The sequence below is a fragment of the Oryza brachyantha genome, chromosome 4 (assembly GCF_000231095.2).
Source record: "Oryza brachyantha chromosome 4, ObraRS2, whole genome shotgun sequence".
NCBI classification, from domain to species: Eukaryota; Viridiplantae; Streptophyta; class Magnoliopsida; order Poales; family Poaceae; genus Oryza; species Oryza brachyantha.
Genome location: NC_023166.2, coordinates 17,227,325 through 17,247,793, shown reverse-complemented (window position 1 = coordinate 17,247,793; position 20,469 = coordinate 17,227,325). Strand labels below are relative to the sequence as shown.

The 20,469-nt window shown below is 43.4% G+C and overlaps 3 protein-coding genes across 3 annotated transcripts; 1 reads left to right on the top strand and 2 right to left on the bottom strand.

Moving 5' to 3' along the window:
* Positions 1 to 24: 24 nt before the first annotated feature.
* LOC102699683 (DNA replication ATP-dependent helicase/nuclease JHS1) lies at positions 25 to 10,864 on the bottom strand. The gene is given in 36 exon segments (XM_040523238.1): positions 25 to 588; positions 863 to 982; positions 1,383 to 1,517; positions 1,889 to 1,962; positions 2,037 to 2,076; positions 2,191 to 2,328; positions 2,452 to 2,544; positions 2,634 to 2,711; positions 2,904 to 3,055; positions 3,137 to 3,206; positions 3,386 to 3,553; positions 3,635 to 3,739; positions 3,824 to 3,896; positions 3,984 to 4,105; positions 4,191 to 4,265; positions 4,797 to 5,027; positions 5,100 to 5,234; positions 5,343 to 5,399; positions 5,473 to 5,583; positions 5,655 to 5,715; positions 5,837 to 5,892; positions 6,652 to 6,804; positions 7,036 to 7,101; positions 7,501 to 7,577; positions 8,091 to 8,187; positions 8,302 to 8,412; positions 8,581 to 8,713; positions 8,828 to 8,889; positions 8,974 to 9,027; positions 9,127 to 9,324; positions 9,442 to 9,492; positions 9,582 to 9,761; positions 9,924 to 10,058; positions 10,155 to 10,252; positions 10,255 to 10,416; positions 10,705 to 10,864. Coding segments are annotated over 36 exon segments (3,993 nt in total). The 3' UTR covers positions 25 to 426.
* A 1,255-nt stretch (positions 10,865 to 12,119) lies between these two features.
* LOC102699401 lies at positions 12,120 to 13,506 on the top strand. Its single transcript, XM_040523412.1, has one exon. The coding sequence runs from the start codon at positions 12,355 to 12,357 to the stop codon at positions 13,201 to 13,203; it is 849 nt and encodes a 282-aa protein (XP_040379346.1). The 5' UTR covers positions 12,120 to 12,354; the 3' UTR covers positions 13,204 to 13,506.
* A 3,162-nt stretch (positions 13,507 to 16,668) lies between these two features.
* On the bottom strand, positions 16,669 to 19,486 carry LOC102722957 (probable purine permease 11). Its single transcript, XM_006653650.2, has 2 exons — positions 19,272 to 19,486; positions 16,669 to 18,200 (listed from the first exon to the last, which is right to left on the bottom strand). The coding sequence occupies exons 1-2, from the start codon at positions 19,306 to 19,308 to the stop codon at positions 17,077 to 17,079; spliced, it is 1,161 nt and encodes a 386-aa protein (XP_006653713.2). The 5' UTR covers positions 19,309 to 19,486; the 3' UTR covers positions 16,669 to 17,076.
* Between the last annotated feature and the right edge of the window lie 983 nt (positions 19,487 to 20,469).

Here is a 20,469-nt window from a genome sequence, read left to right as displayed (position 1 = left end):
AAAGGACTAGTACATTTTTTTCCAATCATAAATTTCCGAACTTTACAGAATTTCTGCCATCCGAGAGGTCCTCTACGTTTTCCAAACTTTACAGAATTTACAAACAAGTGACAATGTTTCCAATATTTACAAGTTTCACCAAGGTATGTCAATAATTCACGGACTAGGGGTAAACCCTAATGCCTCTCCCCATTCACAAATTACTACACAGGGCTGGCAGTAACGCCGGTGCTGTCGCCACTGCTAAGGTGGCATGGACAGACTTGTCTATGGTCGATCAATCAGTCACTAACCTCGACAGCAAAAATATACATACAACATATATACAGCTTTGGCCTCAAAAACATTTTTTTTTCGCGGGGACGGCTTGAAAGGCCGACCAAGATTTGGCCTCAAAAACTTGCAAAACTCCGTCTGTGACACAGCCTATTGTACATTCAGTCGAGAGCTTTTTAGCTCTCGAATTGACTGCACATCCTTATTTGTCAGATCTAACTGACCACCACGCGCAGCTACCATCTCAACCGTAAGTCTCAACAATGGGATCGTTGAAAGGGTTGCAGCGGATCCCACCATGATAAGCTTCTTCTGCAAAAATAATCGCCAAAATTAATGCTTAAATAAAGAGGTAGAAATGGGATCATTTTAACGTGATATTTTGCGCTACCAAGGCAGTTAACAGAGTTTGAACTTCGGTGTGAAGTGCGAACTAAAGGTGACAGGTTTCTAAATTTCTTCTTTCCGTTACAATCTGTTTTCGTTTGCAAAAACTATTCAAGAACATTATGTATTGATAATCCTGAAAGACCAAAACGATTTGATTTTAAACGAACATGGTTTTACGAATAGTTGATTGCTTTACCTTTGCACGTGTCAAGACAACATTGATCCTGTGCCAATCACCAAGCAAAGACGAACCACTAGCCCTTGAATTTCCACTGGATCGTACAAAAGATACTATAATACATTCTTTATCCCTCCCCTGAAAAGAGTACATTTTTTAGCATTAAGAGAACACCATAAAAGAGGCTCTGTTAGAACAGCAAGTCGTAGAAAAATTCACAAAACAAACGAATAACAAGCAAATTATGGTTTCTTTCAAAGCCTGAACAGTTTCTCACTGGTGATGAAGATAAAACTTAAAAGAGCAACCTTGATTATTTAAGATACAACGCAAATTCAAAATCTATGCATGGCAGCAATCAATAATTTGAGTTGTAAAAATTAACTAGAACCATATATCAAGGACCAAAAACACTCAAATTATTGAAACAATCATTGAAATTCAGATTATTGAAACAAGTGACAGTGATAATGAAGATTGCGAGAAAAAACAGTTGCTCTTCATTTATCTAACAATATAGGAAGGAAACTTATGTCACCTGGTATTTGTCAATTGTATGAACCTCAACCAAAGCATCTACATGTTGCTGAATGATATTTGCTTGGGCATTATATGGAGTGATTATACCAATCCCATCTTGAGCTACTCCTCTCTTTAGCAATTCGTTGGTGATCTACAGAGGGGGTACATTTTCATGTGAAGGAAATTTGAGGATAAAAGGGAAGTAATGATTTGTTGATGTTTATATAAGCAGGCTGAATATATGGAGATTAAAAAAAAGTATCGCAACACTAAGCATTGAGCACAAGTTTGTGGACCAGAGCAATTTGCATATAGTGATATTTCCTAGCTTAAAAGATAAATTAATCAAATATTACTAATTATTTAGCATGGCATGAAAAAAGAACAGACGCACTCAGCAAAACAGCAGCGCTATGGAGCATATGTACATATAGAGTAGCTAGAGATTACTTCTTGCTCTTGCTAGCACCTTAAAAAATAGGCATAAAATATGGTCCACAGCCACATATAGATCGGACTTACCCATGAAACAATGAATGCTTCTGTAGGATTGTTCACGGTTCTATGTTCCTTGGCCTCGAGTGCCGGTACTTCATCTGCATGGTTTGCCAACATGGTTAGGATTGCAAGGCAAATTATAAGGATAGAACTAATCAAACTAATCAATAACCTGTGTTTGCAAAGACGACAGCCCTATCAGGGTTCAAGATCTGCATTTTAAAGTGCATGGGAATTAAAACAAATGCTCCTGAAAGATAAAGTGCATTGCAGTATATATTTAGAAACAGAGCATCTATACATTGAGAAGAATTAGACAGTGCTACCTCTTTCAGCTTCAAGTGCACTGGTTCTCTGCCAGAAAGCTTGAGCTTGGAATTTGCAATTTCCAACGAACCACAGGATAACCTATCGCCGTAAATCAATGAATTTGAGAGCTCCATAATACCAGATGACATTCGGTACTACAAGTTGGCAGTTGAACATTATGAGTTTCAGTGAAACAAGGGATCTTTAACACAACAGAAAATAAATGAAGGTGGAGAGTTTTCACATTTAAACAAAGCATGGTATTTGAATAGAATAACCTGGCATCGCAGTGCTGAAATCGCTTGAGGATGTGCTTCTGATAACCTCCAAAACAAGCTGACGCCCATACCATTCTCTCGAGCTTCAGAGCTCTGCAATTTGTTTGAAATAAATGATCAAGAAATGGAAATGATGGTATAAAGAGCATTCAGAAAATGTGTACAAGCAAAGCAGTAGAAACCTGAACGAGTGGAGGAAGCTGATAATGGTCTCCTACTAGAACAAACTTTGTTGCAAGCATCAAAGGTCCCAGTGAAACCTAGTGAGTGAAATATTACAATGTGAGGTCATAATTATAAACCGTGAGATGCTAGACTCTTTAAAAAGCAATTTTACAGAGTATTTTGCTTTAGCAGCTTAACCAACTAATGTAAGTTAAATGAGGATCATTGTGTGTTTTTTGTGGTTTCTTTCAAGACTTTGTACCAATCATTCCTAGCTTGGGGCCTACCGGTAATGTGATCTGGCCTGCTTCATCCATGATACATGTGTCGAACTTCTTGTGCGCTAGTAAAGGGTGATATATTCCCAAACAAGTGACTCCAACAACTTGCACTTGCTCCATTCTTGCTTTGATAGCATCTACTGATTGTGCATCTGTTGCTGTTCCAAAAATAATGATAATCTAACATTCATTATTCATTAAAGAAAAGCACGAGTAGAATAATAAGGATGAATTCTAACTTGACAAACAGTGGCCCTTGATATCAGGATGCACAGCTTCATGCCTCCCAATTCGAAGAAAATCCACACCCTACATGAATGACACTAGAGCATGTTTATATTTTGATAATTCGATTTACTGTACTACAATGCTCAAGCTAGAAGGAAAAACTTTGCTCATTACAAAAGGATAGAGAAAACTTTGCTCATTTGAATAGTGTAGGGGGAATGGGAGTTGCTACAACCAATAGAGGCATTCTGAACACAAACCTCAGTCTTCAACTTCATAAGCAAATTATCAATAGCTGAATTAGTATATGAGGTTAGCAAAATAGATTCCCCTCTCATCAATAATGACTTCACAGCATGCACCATCGTATATGTTTTGCCTGTGCCAGGCATTCCTAGAATAAGAGCATAATCTTTTGCTGCTAGAATCTGAAAGCAACACAGTGTAAGCTTTAACATTGTAACATTGAATTTCCAAAAAAAGACTGAATTAAAAGACCAAAGATTTACTTTATGCAGTGACCTCTGTTGGTCATTGTTCAAATTTGGTAGTGACCGTATATATGATAATGCCGGATCTTGGCTAAGCAGACCTCCACTATCAAATCTGGGAGCCTATCAACATCCAAATAAGAAAATTAAAGACAACAAAAACAGTACGGGGAAACAAAACACAACTATGATAGTGGATGAACAGACCTCAAGGTCAACAATCAACTTCCTTAAGTGAGAGTTCTGTGGATTCTGAGCAAATAGTTGGATAAGATTAAGCCTGGCGACAGTTCAAACACCACTTTATTTAAGAAGGGTTTTCTCTAAATCACTTGGCCTTGAACAAAAAATAAAAACAAGGGCCAACCTCATTGTAGCAAATGAAGAAATAGACTCATCTTTGTCTATCCGCCACAATTCACATTGGAGATCTTCCTGCTCTAACAAGGAATTACTTCCTGGAAGTCTCAGACGCCGTGGCAATGAGACCTACAAGAAATCGATTTGGGATACTCATAAAAAACCTAGTAAATTAAAATGGATGTCTAAGCAGGTTTGCAATGTCAGGCAATACCGTAATATGGGAACGGCTGAGATCCCTTATGTATCCATTTGCAACTGCTATCCGCCCAGATTGTGTGCTGAGAACCTAATGAAAAGTAGCAGAAAGCACTTCACATTTTATTGCGGAGGCAAACTAAACTGACAATAGCTAAGTATCTATTCAGCAAAGGGATGGGAGCTACTATATGTGCAATAACACAGGAAAAAAATGGACCCTTTGTAGCCCTAGGTCTACTGCACTAAAGAGAACATCGCAAATTAGGGAGGATAAAAACTAGTGTGACACTACAATACTCAGATGCGTTAGCTGGATGTTGTGCATTAATCAATTAGCAGTAGCTGCGGAAGTTCTCAGCTAGTATTTTTTTTTTCCATTTAACCTCTTTACACGCTCTGAATATATTCCCTGGAACCTACAAGTCTACTTAATCCTTACCAACTTTTAGAAGGTAAGAGTTCAGATGGAAAGAACCCTACCCTCCAAAATAAACGAGATGGAGGCATGCATTACTATATGATGTGCCAAATATATGCACTAGCAGAATCAATGTTACTGCGAGCTTGAACTAACATAGTAATGTGGTTAAATAATAGAATACAGGAATATATGGTTTACCACAGAATCGCCACATTTGAGGCTAAAATCTACACTTTCAACCTGTGCGTCTGGCTGGTCAGCTGTTTCAGACTGCATCTTCTGGCGCAGGAAAGTATATATGTATCTTTTGCTTTTGCCTGATGAATCTATTGAATGTTCATTTTTTATATCAAGGACAAAATAACATGGGGCGGAATTCCTCCTCCCAGGATTTGAATGATGTGGCTGGAAAATGTCCTTCTTCTTGACCTGAATTTTGTATGGAAAGAGATTAAAGAGTATAGCCATAATTCTACAGCACATGACAAAAGCTAAAGGTACCTGAGAAGCTCTAGCTTCAAGATCAATCAATCTGTCCCAATGTTTAAGAAAGGTATGATGTGCAACTGTCAAGTGATTCACGAGGTTGTCAAATAGATCGCCAAGACCACTACTTGTAGCATTGCCTCCATGAACCTGTTGCATCAGAATACAAGCATGGCTTGTCACATGTATATATTATGTAATTACATAAATCTGCTTATCTTTTTCTTAAGGACCAAATGCCAATATGAGTTATTGAACCTTGTGATATATGGTGCATGAAACCAGGTGTCGGCATCCATTACATGTTGATGGACTCTGAAAAGGAAGATTTTGATTTGAGTTCTAAGTTCCAACAAACAAACCCTTACGTACAAGTTTTTAGTTCCACCTGGATCATTGGGGGGAAACACTGTGAAACCGATGCCTTCAGGATCTCAGTGGCAAGCTCGTTGCGACGCATTATTAATCCAATCAAATTAGACCTCTTGACTTTGATCCCCTTAAGAAATTTACATGAAATGGGTAAGGATGGGTACAAAATTTATGTTGAGTATTATTTTACAATATTACCAATGTTTGATCTGTGTGAAGATAATACAGAAGTCCCAAGTCAATATCCTTGCTCAAGTATCTGAATAAGACATGGCAAAGCGTGGTAAGGAATAACAGAAAGACTGCACTGGAAGTAGGGATGGGCGTGTGTCAGCCCGTGAGTAATCCATCCCTAGTCTACAAGAAATAAATATATTAACCTCTCTGTCATCAATAGTGTGTACAGTATCACTTGGGCATTGTGTTCCACAGCTGTCTGCAAATATATAAACTATCATGAAGGACAGTAGAGAAGTAACTAGATTATGCTGAAGATTGAGAAAGAAATCAAGTAATTGCTGTTTCATGAGAGATGATTAGGTAGACATTCAGTACTAGACAGCATGTGAAACACTACAGAAGTAACGAAATATTCTTTCCAGAAATGAACATAACACTAATAGTCACCATCAAATTTCACTGAGGGTGTTGAACTTGTGACAGTACAAGGGAAGCGAGGCTCCTAATTATTGATTCATTATTTGTTTGTAATTAATTATGGTTGGTTGTTGTTGGATACTGTCATTGATTGGTTGTTGCCAAAAGACTGGACATGACTAGGTAGTTGACAGAGGTTTCTAGTCAATTAGTAACTAAAGCAACAGTTTTGGGATGAAATAGTGCAGGAAAGCTAATGCAAGCATGCAACAAGCTACTACATTGTGGATCGGCTGGAAAACAGCCAAAACTTCTCATCAGGTTCACTACTTGTAAGAATTAATACGGAATCTGCACATTTTCTTCCACAAGAAGCGCTGATTTGGAGTAAAACAAAGTTCTCAACTCTTGCCAGTATGCTGGTAGCTGGTTGACACATACTAGCCTCAGGATCAGTATGATTTATTGTAATACTTCACTAATTTACTACATAAATAGTTCCAAGAACCCTGGTGGGAGAAAATACCACATGACGCAACGAAATGATATAATATGTTCATCTTCAAGTGATATCCACTATCCAGGAGTATCTGCTTACCAGACCACTGGTTCCTTTACCAGTTTTGAACTCCAGTGGCATTACTCTGTCATATGAACTACCATTGCATGAAACCCTTGTTCTAACAGAAGCGTCAATAATCCCTTTCAAACCATATCTTGGTGCCCATGCCATCTCCTCAATATCCATTACCTAACGTGAAATTCATTTCAATAAAGCCATTAATGATGCGCCAAAAGGAGTCAAGAATTGAAGGACGTTGGTAGAGTAAAAGTTTTATGATGATCTAATTTTGATGGCTGAGAACCGCAAGGAATACAGGAGTTTACCATCACAAAATGAATTTGCTCAAATATTATACATAAACTATGTAATATGATAGGGTCATATTCCAAAGTTTTGCAAGCTCAGGATGTTGCCTACCTCCACCACTCCAATAGTCTTCTGTCCTTCAGTTTGACCAAAATCTACACTGGTACATGTTGATACCTGGAAGTGCAGATGATTATTACTAGCAAAGATCATGTGTTATAATACCTTCTTTAAACTAGCAAATGACAAGACACATGAAATATACACCGATGAACATTTTACACGTGTTGCTCCAGTATTGGTAAACCAAAGACTAGATCCATTCTTTTTTTTTCTTAAAAAACTTACAACACAAGTGGCAAATATTAGCAATTAAACACAAAATGACTTAATGGAAGAATCATTGCAGAGAACCTCTGAAAAGAGTGAATATAAGTATGACAACAGATTCCATTTCAACAAAATTAAGTGGAGTATTCATGATCATGGTCAACTGTATGGACTTCAAAAAATCTTGTGGTGATTTAAGGGGAACCAATAATGAATATATAAAAAATACCGTGTAAATTCACCTACCTTCATAAAGCACTTGTACCAGTTCAATATTTTGGGGATTGCTTCAAAAAGCATTTTCAGCGTGTTACTTTCACTGGCTGCATAAGAAAGTGTCAAAAACTAGTACGATATATGCACATAACAAATATCAATGAAGAAGCTGAGCTACGGTACAGTATTGTGATCAAACATGACAATATCCCAATATGAATTAAGTTAGTGAAAGTGTATAAGAACAACCGCAATGTGTGTTGATCTTTCAGAACAAGCGCAACATATTTGCAGAACTTTTTGGAAGAATATTCCACGATCCTTGTGTAAATATTAGTATATAAAATAATAGGAAGGATATAGCACAGAAAATTGGATCAAACGAAAGCAAGCCAAAATCGAAACCTGAAGTTCCATCAAAATTTCTGTAGGACGTAATAAGTTACTAATAACCATAACCTTACTGCCTCGTTGCTCTAAGAAAGAATAGAGTGCAAAAAATAGTATTGTCCAGACCACTGGGTATAACATAGTAGCAACATGAACAATCCATATCATTGTGTTATACCTTAGTGTCATGTGTTTTTCTGATGAATTAGAAATTCTGTCCCGAACCTTACCTCCACATGCGTACAAACTCTCAATGTTTTTCAAAAGAACTTCTTTTGCTTGCTGCTCTAAGAATTGCCGTGAAGGAATGTCTTCAAGTAGCCCTGCCTGAGGAACAAGTGAAAACAAACAAAATGAGGTTTCGATTGCCACACAAAGATCAAGAAGAAGATCATTATTATGTAGCAATCAAAGCCGCCAAATTCTCCCACACCAACGAACCTGGAATACTTGATGCAGCAAAGTACCAATCAAAGCACTTGTTGAATATTCATTGCTTTTTAGTCTATCATCAAGAACAGATCTTCTTGGACAATGGAAACTAGAAGCAACCTAAAATAATTATATATCAAACGATGATGAAAAAAAGATAAATGTGATATTCTTACAAACAGTTCTTTTAGAATTAAAAGTGAGGATATCATAGCAGGGTGTTCATATTGATCTAGGATATTGACTATAAAAGGTTATGTGATTCTAAAAATAGGGGGTAATACTAACCCGTGTTCCAGAAATGAGTAATTCTGGATGCACTACAACAAGATTTTTGTCACGATCAACAACGCATATTCCTTGGTCAGTGAATTCTCCGATGACACTTACTGTGTCGCCTGGCCCAATAAGGCTATGGAACCTGCAGTGGTTTGAACAATAAAATATATACAACAGATTGATGAAGGTCCATGTTTATATAGAAAATTTATATGAATCATATCAATAGGAGCATATATCCAAGTATCCAACTCACCACTCATCGCACAAATAGACTGCATACTCTTTCCCACGGTGCTCGTTCAGCAGACGTAAAACCTGGCAAAACAATTAGCAACTATGCAATGTAGCAAAAGTTAATTGCAAAACGTGAACGCCCATATAGGTAAATAGAATATAGACCTTAACAGGATAGCGATCACATGGCAAGTTATCACCTTTGCGCTTTTCTGACACCTGAAAAGTAATTGAAGAGATAAAACCCTATTGCACCAGAAGTCTAGAAAAACTCAAACTTTATTTAGAAATCAATGCATCGAGGTAAAGAAGGAAAACCTCCAACACCAAAAAACTATCGAATGGTGGAGCATCAAGGGGCTTCTGGGAGGGCAAATTTATATCACTATTAGCAATAGGAGAACTAATATTGCTGGTATCACCGTTTATGAGTTGTTGTCCTTTATTCTCAACATCAGCTGGTAATTCTTCTTCCATGATTGCATCTTCCACTTGATCTAAAAGATCAAGTAGTGTCTGGCAAAAAGAAAATGCAGAATTCCATTTATTAATTTGTTTCGCAACTTAGTTCTTACAGGTAATAGGATTATGAAATCAATGTCATTCAAAATATTTAAAGTTCTCTTAGTTCACCTTTTTGTGCTGCCCTACCCCCAACTGCTCAGGTCCTCCATCAGAAGCCACCTTCATGCACAAAATCATTACTCCATCGACACGATTCGGAATTACATTTAGTTAACCGTTCACACAATCTATCATATAACTGAATGTACCTCACTGCACCTATAGGACAGTGATGGAGGAGTCCGAAATGGGCTCTGGGTGTCCTCCACACCCTCACAGCCACCTGGAGCAGTTCCACACATATCCAAATTGCGTGCTGAAGCAGTACATCTTGACATTCCCAGCAATGATGAATGCCATTTCTTTGTAGACTCGATCGATGAATGTTTCTAAAAATATAATTACGCGCCAGAACAGCAAATCAGAAGGACACAAAACGGTTAATTTCATCATAAAGAAAAGGGCCGTGCCTCCACCGGCTCCAACAGATGCACATACGTGCATTGCACCGGAAATACCTCGCAAGAACATAAAGGAACTCCAGTATATACCTCGTTGTTCGAGCACGGATGAAGCGCCATACCAGTCATCTGCTTCGAAGTGACCATGCGCAGGCGATCGTTAACCGGCGAGATCTTCCAAGTCACAACCTCCCCACCCCCATCGTCCTGGCTTTGCTTAATCAGCTGGACCGCACAAGCAACAAACGACCAAACCTAAGAGTCGATCCCAACGCCACCAAAAGCATTCCAAATCGGACCAGGCGCGTGATGAATACCCACCATTCCAGGAGAAAACCTGACCCGCTTCGGCGCCAGGGTCTTGGTGACCTCCGGCGACACCTCCGACGGCTCCTCCTCGATGAGCGGCGGCGGGGGCGCGGGAGGCTGCGGGGGCTCGTCGGCCTTCTGACACTTGGAGTTCTGGGAGGAGGCCTGGGACTGGCGCTCGAAGAAGTGGAGGATGCCAAACTTGGCGGGCTGCGACGGCTGCGACGCCGGTGGCTTCTTCGAGGAGCCCGCCGCCGCCGCCCCCGTTCGCTTCCTTGGAGCCATGGCTGATTACGATTAGGGTCTAATTCTTTGTGATTGAGCCCGCGTCTAGGCGGTTCGAAGAGCGGGGTGGTGCCGGAGGCAGAGGCGGAGGCGGCGGACGGCGGCGGAATGGGGAGTCGGATTGGGGAGCCGAGGAGCCGAGAGGGGGGGGGGCAGGGGGAATTGGGCGGGGTGGAAATTGGAGTTCCCGCGCGTGGAGATTTCGGCGGAGTAGACTGCGTCACGGCCCAAGTGGAAACTAGGCCTGGAATGAGAAAAATGGGCTCGATCTACGCACCTCTTCCGCCGGCTGATTTGGTCTGCGTGAGAGATCTGGCCCATGAAACCTTACTCTCAGCAATTGCTGCTGATGGGTTCTGGCAGCCCACGTACGACGGCCCACAGCCTATCTCTACTCCCAATTCCCAAATGCCTTTCGCTCGAGATGACCAACTCATGGCAAAGGCAAACCTCTCGTCGCTTCCTCATGGAACATTTCTGCAAAGTTCATGTCAAAACTTTTACGGTTGCAAAGTTCATAGAAGAATCCTCTGATGCAAATACTCCTACCACAATGCTGCCGTCTTCTTCTTCACTCACCATGCAAGCTGCAACTGGGGATGGCCAATCCGTTCTCCGGCGCACGAGGACGTGACGCAGCACGCCGGACCGACAGCCGGTTCGGGGGGAGAGCCTCCGACCCGCGCCCCCGCGACGCTCCACCGCGACAGCACGAGGAGTCGGTCAGGTCAGTCAAATCCTCCTCTCGCTGCGTTCCGCTGCGCGACGGAGAGAAATCAACGCCTCGCCGCCACCTTCTCCGAGACCTCTCGCGCGTCCGCACTCCACGTCGCTTTCCTGGCGAAAATCATTAACCACCATCAAAGATCGTGTCGCTTTGATCATCGCCAGTTCGCCGTGCCCAAGAACACACGCCTCTCCTTCGTCGCTGGTGCATTTTCTTTTCTGCCGGTGGTTGGGACGATCGATGGAGGAGTAATCCAGATGGTTTGGTCTCGTTTGGTGACAGATGGATCAGGGCAGTGATTGCGAAACACATATTTACAAATAAAATATAATTTATAAATATAACTTTTATATACGTAGATTTTTGGTAAACCAAGCAATGGTTGAAAATAAGCATAACAAAAAACTCTAAATTTTAAATTAAAAATTTAAATTTTAGCTTATAAATATGAGTAGAAACGAAAAGACGATGGTACAGTTAACAAGCACAGGAGGACCAAAAGGGAACCCAGTAATTACTCATCTTCTCGATCACTCCATCTAGTCACGCTACGGCGGCCGCTTTTTCACCTTTTTGGCTAAATCCGCGCGTGTGCCCGTGTGGCTGACAGGGATCCGTGCGAAGCTGCTGCTGCACACGCCGCCGCGGCGCGGAGAGGGGGGCAGCTCCGGCGACCCGAGGGCAAGGGCACGTGAGGAAGCTTCGGTTCACGGCTCGTTCTCGCTCGCCGCCGGGTCAATGCCTATCACAAAGCACATAGGTTTGGATCTCGCCCAGCGGGCGTCTCGTGACGGCCACGACGAAGGCCGAGAACGTTGGAGTCGCATATGTCAAAGCTGAACAATAATCCTAAGTTTAACTCTAGAATTAATATTAAAAATTTAAATTTAAATTTATAAGTATAAACATCAACAAAAATGTTACGCGGCAGATTCTATTCCTAGAGTAGAGTAGAGCAGAGCATGTCACACAGCACACGATAACCCTATTCCATAAAAGGCCACGCAAGCAAGGGGGACACACGAGATGCAAACCGCAGGAACAACCGAAAACTACGAAAAGGTGAAGAGCGCCGGCTATATACAAGAGAAGGCGTGCTCGTCGTCGTCCTCTTCTTCTTCTCTTCTCTGTTCCGATCCCACGAGCTGAGGCTAGCGTGGTTCACTGGTTTGTAATGGAGAGGGGAGCGAGAGGAGGGCCATGAGGTGCAGGAGGCACCCGTACGAGGGCGGGGTTGGCGTGTGCGCGCCGTGCCTCCGCGACCGCCTGCTCGCGCTCGCCGCCGCGCAGAACGAGGCCTCCTCGTTGCCGCCCACGCCGCTGCCGGAGCCGGTGCCGGTTTTCCCGAGGTCGGTGTCGCCGTACGTGTGCCGCCGGAAATCCGACGCCTCCGGAGCGAGGAAGCGCGCACCAAGCCTCCTCTTTTTCCGGACGCCCCAGGTGGGGCCGGCCTACGGCGGCGGCGGCGGAGCGGGCTTCGTGGAAGGGGACATCGAATTCGAGATCCGGCGGCGGAGCAGCAAGTTCTCCGTGCTCGCCGCGCTCTTCGGGGGACATCGTCACCACGGATCGGAGGAGAAGGGCGGCGGCAAGGAGCGGAAGCAGCGGTCTTGGCTCGCGGCGATCATGTCTCCCTGGGGCCTCCGGAAGAAGGATCCGGCCGCCGCGTCGCAACCATCTCCGCCACGGCGCTCTTGCCACGTGGTCAGCAACCGCGGGCTCTCGCCGGTGATGGGGTACGCCGACGAAGGCGGCGAGGAGGGCAGCTCGACGGCGGAGTCGCCGTGGCGACCTTCGCCGTCGCCGATGCGGAAAACGCCCTGCCGGCGTAGACCGGGAGCCGCAGCGGCCGGCGTCTCGGGCTTCGCCGTCTGCATCAGCCCACTCGTCCGTCCCAGCCCGGGGAGGCAACACCGCGGAGGCCACCCGCCGGACGCCACCGCCTTCTCCGGCGAACTGGGGCCGTCACCGCTCCACCGCCTCTCCTCCAGCACCTCGCTCCAGCACTGCCGGTCCTGGAAGCTCGCCGACGGCGGCCGCTTCCGGTGATCCTCCTCCCCACTTCATCTCCTTCTTTATTAATTTTCCCGCGTTCCGACATTATTTATCCCAAAGATTTACTTTTTGGGAGGCTTTTCTTTTCTTTTCTTATTTTCCTTTTTACCTTAACGTGTAAACTGGAAAAGAAGAATTCATCCCCAGCTCGAGCTGGCAAGCTGTTCCACTGACATGTAGGCACCGACGTTCGTTTTGTCAAAGGTTACTGTTTGTCAGTCGAACATGTTGCAAGCCGCTCTAAAAAGGGGCTTCTTGCATTGTCTATGTACAGGATTAGCTTTTAAATATTTTCAAGATATTGTTTCTTTTTTTTGTGTGTATGCTTTTGAGATTCTCGAGTCAATAGATTTTAGTTGTGTGTCTGGTAGGGAGGGAATGAAACCATGTGCATGGAATTAAATGTGAAGCGTTTATGAATTGAAGATCTGAACTCTGAGAAGTGGTACTTCAAATTCAATAGTAGCTGAACTGCTAATGTCAACTTGGAGATAACTCTCTCTACTCATGCCTCCATGAACCCTCCACGATCTGATGTCTGATGAGTGGGCACTGTGTAAGTGTGGATGTGGATCATGGTTGACTGGTTGTAGAATTGTAAAAGAAATAATAGATTAATACTGTAATCCATTTTAGAACAAATCGGCAGCCTATTGCAGGAGCAGGAAACTCAATTGCATCCTGGTTTGGAAGCATTACACCCAGTTCCATCTGGTGAGTGATCTTGTTCATTTTCTCTCTCTCCTTTTCCCGAAGGCAGAGGTTGCCATGATCAAGACCTCTTTCTGTTCATTCTTCATTGCTTTGCGTGTACACTGCGCACCATACTTATTGCTTTCCATTTTTCGTCCGGGAAATTATAATTGTGATATGGTTCTTTCAGCCGAGCACTGTTTCAACCATACGATGACAGTTGCCGGATTTCAGGCCTTGTTTAGTTCCTAAAATTTTATTCTAAAAACATCTCATTGAATTTTTGGACATCTAAATAAAACATTAAATATAGATAAACAAAAAACTAATTACACAGTTATAAAAAAAATCTTGAGACGAATCTTTTGAGCCTCATTAGTTCATGATTAGTCATAAGTGCTACAGTGACCAATATGTGCTAATGACGGATTAATTAGACTCAAAAGATCCGTCTCGCGATTTCTAGGCTACCGTGAAATTCGTTTTTCATTCGTATCCGAAAACCTCTTCCGATATCCGGTCAAACGTTTAATATGACGCTTCTTCTAAAAATTTTCTTAATATAAACACCACCTCAGTACACACCGCGTTGGCGACATTTACTAGTTCGTTGACGTTCCCGCATTGCATGTAATAGTGTAGTGGTAGCTCGTACAGAGTGAGGCAGTCGAGACTCGAGAGCAGAGTTTCCAGTTTGGGTCAAAAAAAAAAAAATTCGGTCCATCGTCATCAGGCATAGGTTGGCTGTCCCAGCTGCAGGTTTTCGCAACCTCTGAAACCGCTTATGCGCTTATCCTTTACCGCCTCCGATCCCGACTCATTGGTGACAATTGTTTGACTTTTTCTTTAAAAAATCAAATGATATATTTATAAGGACAGATAATCTATAAATAAAAAATTTATATGTATATTCTATGTAATATAAGAGAAAAATAAATTTTAGTAAAAAAACTATAAAATCAACTCTAAAATATTTAAATTATATCTTATAAGTATAATCAGAAGTGACGATCATTTCGAAAATGGCTATGAGCAGGACGGTGAGGCGTGAGCTTTACTTCTCATCCTTCTACCTCACAGAAGTGCGTGACTGTCCCTTCGCAGCCTAGTGCCCGGCCACCTTGATCTGAAATTCTGAATCTTACATCGGTGACAGTTCTTTATTTCGAGCTCGAATGATGGCTGCATCCAATCAACGCTCACCAGTGCAGGGTTAAGGTCAACCGGCTCTCCATTCATGCTCACCGATGCATCTAAAGGTCAAGCTCGATATACATTAACGACTGGAGATGTGGGTGAACGAACTTGTGTTCACGAAAGCTCGCAATCATGGGGAATGCTTAGCTAGAAACCACCATCGCCATGGGCAGTTGACAAACTGATTGCCTCGACGGAGATTGGGCGGGAGCGCGCTTTATCCTCCTTTCCATCATGGCAGGTGCTCTCGCTCTGGCAGGAAAAGGTCGCTTCCTTTCCGTTTAATCAAAGCTAGCTCGCGCTAGTGCGGTGGTGGTGGTGGTGGTGGTGGTGGCCGTCGTCTTCTCCGTCGGCGTTCTGCCAAAAGCTTGCGATTTCACCGAATCGTGGTGAGCTGTGCTCGCCTCGTGATCCACCGTGCGCTCTGCCTGCCGGTTGCAGCATCGCTCGAAAAAAAGATCACGGTGTTAGTATGAAAAAAAGGCATATCTTTGTTCGATTTCACCATAATCTCAGAGCTTTTCTACGGCCTGATTGGTATTACTATATGTTTTCCGAGGGCAAGAATATATAAAAGTTAGATTTTGATGAGGAACACAAAGCTTCAAGTGCTGCCTGTCTGACGGCAGCTGGTTTGCTAGTGGTACTAGTACCTTGCTTTGCTTTGCTTTGCTGTATGAACTCCGCAGCCACATGCCATTGTCAACCGGGTCAGGTACGTATTATTATTGGCTTTGGGGGAATGAACACTCGGGCTAGTCGTGTTATTGTATTAATGAGGCCAGCAGAAAACTCCTACTGTATTGACGGCATTGAATGAACTATTTGCCAGTGCAGTACTGATTTTTTTCAGTTGGCTTCAATAATAACTTTTTCAGCGATGGCTTGAGAAGAAATTGACATGGTCCGATGTTAGATTATGACAGGAATTGGCTTGATTGCTGTTTCAATTCAGTACAGCAACTGAATCAGTCCTTCCAATCTACCAGCCGAAGACTTTTTTCTAAACCAAACCAAGCCATTTTTTTAGCACAGCAAGTGGTATTGGACTAATGAATTAGGCATTCTGAATCCATCAGCGTTGCACGTATGTGCCAACAGAAGGAAGCATTGCGCACTGGTGCTTATCTGCAATCATCATAAGAGTATACGCATGTGACCAAGGAGTTGCGTGTCAGGTTTAGTTGACGCCTTTGTGGATCAAAATCAAGCCTCTTTGCATCTTGTCGCTTCCTGACACACATATAGGAGAACGGAGTCCTGGTTGGTAAATTACATGGTTCTTACTTTCCGAGGACTTTAATCTGGTTGCATGAATTTGACGAAACTGCAACTTCCCAGCGAAGTTTTGGAGTGACCAGTAATTGAAAATCTCCGCCCCCATATTTTCACATTTGTTTATGCTTATAAGCCAAAATTTAAATTTTTAACTTTAAATTTAGAGTTGATTTTGAAGTTTTTTTCACTTTAGATATACTTATTCACATTATTTTTTGTTTGTAAATATATTGTTTAGTCCTTTTCACGAAAAATCCAATCATCCCCCTGTTGCCACGAATGAATTGGGGATCGAAGATATGCTTCTGTCTGGGAAAACTTCATCAGATATTCAGATGTCAATGACGTGACTAGTCACTAGTGGTTGGGCCTCCTGTGAAACAACTATAAAACAGGCCACATGATACTTGGGCCGTTGTCAGACTCACACAGACAATACAAGAAAAAAGTTGGGCCCAATATTTGACCTCTACAATTGCTTAGTAAATTTAGATATTTCGCAGCGGAAAATTCGTTTACTTGGAGAAAATTCATGTACTTCCAAGGGGTACATGGTATAAAGTACACTACAGGCCCGTGGGCCTACCTAGGGAGATGGGCCAAAACTTCTCTTTCCTCTCCGTATTGAGGGCCCAGGTGAAAAGTAGGCCTGCTACTTTCGACAATTCGGCATGTTGGGCCGTGAGAAAAAGCGAGCCCTCACGCGGGCGAGTCCGGCTCGCTACTGGCGCGCGCGGCGCAAACGCGGCACCCCGCCGCTCTCCCCTTCCCGGCGGCGGCGCGCCGGCCGTCGATGTACTGCTGGTACGCGTACGAGAGGAACCCCCACACCGCCATGAGCATGGAGACGGCCTTGATCCCGGTCATTTTGTCCCCGAACAGCGCGACGGCGAACACCGGCACCAGCGGCAGCGACAGCGTGCCGGTCACGTTGGCGAACAGCGACGACACCCTCGAGATCAGCCGCAGCGTGCCCACCGCCATCACCTGCCACGACGCCGCCGTCCCGACCAGCGTCACCACGTACCTCGCCCTCCCGTTCTTGAACGACGCCATCTCCCCCGGGATCGTCTTCCACTCCCCCGACGCGAGCAGCCCCACCACCGACACCGCCGACGCCACCAGGCCGGTCCACACCTGCGCCCGCAACACCCACCGGAGCGTCCGCGCTCGGATCACCTTCTCGAAGGTGGCCTCCAAGAGCGACAGGACGAGCGCGAACACGGCCGAGGCGGCGAGCGTCAGGACGAAGCCTGCGGCGTACTTGCCCCGCGGCACGCTGCTGGAGGTCTCGTCGGAGGAGGCACCGATGCCGAGCAGCGCCGCGGCGAAGGTGAGCACGACGACGGAGTTGGCGATGAGCACCGTGAAGCGCTGCGCGTTGATGAGCCGGGAGGTGATGGTGTTGAAGCCGAGCTGCGTCGCGGCCACCAGCGAGAAGGTGGACACCGGCAGGTACTGCAGCGCGTACGAGTACATGAGGTTGTCGAAGCCGATGATGACCCCGAGGCCGACGTAGACGGGCACCATCTTGGCCGCCGCCGGCCTGGGCTCGTCGGCGGAGGGCGGCGGCGTGAAGAGGAGGAGCACGGCGAGCAGCGGCGCGCCGGCGGACTGTGTGAGCGTGGCCATCCACTTGCTGTTGCCGCCGGAGTTGTAGTAGAGGCGGCCGAGGAGGGTGGCCACGGTCTGGCCGCAGAGCACCATGAACATGTCCACCGCCACCATCAGCCACCACCGCACGCTGCCTCCCATCGACCCACGCCCGGCTGCTTTTGGTCCAGAGTCGTTCTCGCCATGCCCGGACTCTTGTTCCGGGACACCTTAATTAGGGCAAACAAAACACTTGGTTGTTTAGTGTCACCATCATCACTCACCAGTAAGCTTCTTAAACATAATCACACAAAACGCAAGCAAAAGAAAAGATCAACTTTGTCATCTATCAACTGACAACTTCTAATCTGTAAAGAGTTTTTTTTTATCGTTCTTGAGAATATCTTGAGGTAAAAGATTTTATTATAAAATTATGATACATTAAGTAACAAATTTTATATTAAAAATGTGGTTTTTGAAGGTAAAAAAGATCTCAGGGTATAAATCCACAAGAAGCTGGAGTGACTGTGACCAGTTTGAAGGGATGATGGATAATATAAGGGAAAATTATTATGGTAAGACGAGAAAAAAAGGGTGCAGTCCACGTGTATGGGGCCTATGTTTGGGCCATGCCCACACTACTAGTGCCGTAGTGTTGTTGCTAAAGCCTGCTTACTTCTTCTACCCTGCTCTTACTTGCGTTGAATTCAATGACACTGTTTAGTGTGAAGATAAGAGGGCCCATGCATGGAGAAGTGATGTTTAGCTGGATTTTTATTTCTTCCTCCAATTATTGCTACTATTTCTCTAGTGGATGGAACCTGAAAACTATTTGTACTGAGTAATGCTATTCCTCCTTGTAAGAAGTTAGCAGTTAGTTCGCGTCCAATATAGAAGAAAGAAATCCAAAAAGAATAACAAGAATAAACTATAAAGAACAAGAGAGAAAGGACTAGACGGGAGGATGATCCAGATTCCTGTTTATTCGCTGTTGCCGGTTAATCTATCTTGCTGGCTGAGGACGGCTCCCAGTCAACCAGAGCAAGAACAAAGCTGGGGCATTTTAGACGCATATACCATCTGGGTTACCGATAGCGAGAAATTGAACCTAGGCGACAGCTATCTTTCTTGTTCATTTCACTCGCAAAAATCCAAACTTTGTTATAACAGAGACCCAAAAAAACAACTACATGTTGAGAAACGAACGCCTGTTCGCATAATCAAGAGAAATCTGAATCATCCACACGGAATTAAGCATCATAAAAGCAAGAGAAAAATACGGTGATGAAGAGTGGAAGCACCTCTGATTTGGAGCTGAATTTCTTGAGCATGAGCCATGTCGCAGACTGAAACTCAAGGGCAAGACAGAGTCACAGGGAGGGTGGCTTCTACTTCACCTTACTAACGCAGAATGGACTCATGGCTCCTTACTGGCATATATAATGACTCGATCTCACTCGCTATTTAATGTTAGCAAAGCGACATCTGCTTCCAGGACGACTGGGTGATATGTTTTTTTCTCTCTTCGGCCATGAACCCCCGTCCCCAAAGAGGGCAAAAGTCAGGATTAAATGGCAAATTAATGGAGATTCAGGGTTACATGTTTGAATAATCATGGCTCACGTTTCACTAGGGCTCATCATGCATCATCTGGTCCTATCGCAGTCTATGATTGAGTCATTGAGGTGCATTCCTGCCTAGGACCGGCGTGCAAGAAAAATGGATATTTGGGGGGGGGGGGGGGGGGTGTTAAATTGCTTGGTATCATTGCAAATATTACAAAGTTGAAAAATACCATCGAATGTGTCGTTAACGTGTGTACCCAGGTCCCATATATCATTGTCATATACCATGGTATTTTGCAACTCACAAATCTTTCTGATGGTATTTTTCCAAATTTCCTCATATTTTGATGGATGGTGATGGTGCGTAAAGTATAGTGCTAGCATATGCAATATTACTAGTGAAGTAGTAGTCACTGACAAACGGATCGAGTGGTTACTATCTTCCGTCCTAAAAAAAATATTTTTTGGTTTATTTGTCTAACACCGTATTATTTAAAAAATTATAAAAAACTAAAAAATTAATCACGCATAAATTATCATTCATATTCTAGCATCTAATAACAATAAAAAAATTAATTATAAAAAAATTAAATAAGATAAAGAATTAAATATTATATAAAAACTAGAAAATACGTTTATTTTGAAACGAAGTGAGTACGTGTTCTTGGTTCCTCTCGCATCAGTAGGAAGCTTACTGCTGAGAATCCCAATCATATGATTTCTGACTCGTCCTCGGTGGCTCAATTATCAATATAGTAGTAAGTACTCCTTCTAGATTCAAATAATTGACATACGTTACTGTTTATTTGGTAACTTTGATTATTTGTTCTTTTAAAAAATGTTATGTATATCAAAAATATGTTATATTAGTAATGTATGACGTATAAATATATAATAATACAACTTTCATTAATCATCAACTAATTATTTAATA

Coding starts and splice junctions, on each gene's coding strand:
- LOC102699401 (XM_040523412.1), top strand. CDS start 12,355: ATGAGGTGCAGGAGGCACCCGTACGAGGGCGGGGTTGGCGTGTGCGCG.
- LOC102722957 (XM_006653650.2), bottom strand. CDS start 19,308: ATGGCTCATGCTCAAGAAATTCAGCTCCAAATCAGAG. Junction 18,201..19,271: donor AATTCAGCTCCAAATCAGAG/GTGCTTCCACTC, acceptor GCCCTAATTAAG/GTGTCCCGGAACAAGAGTCC.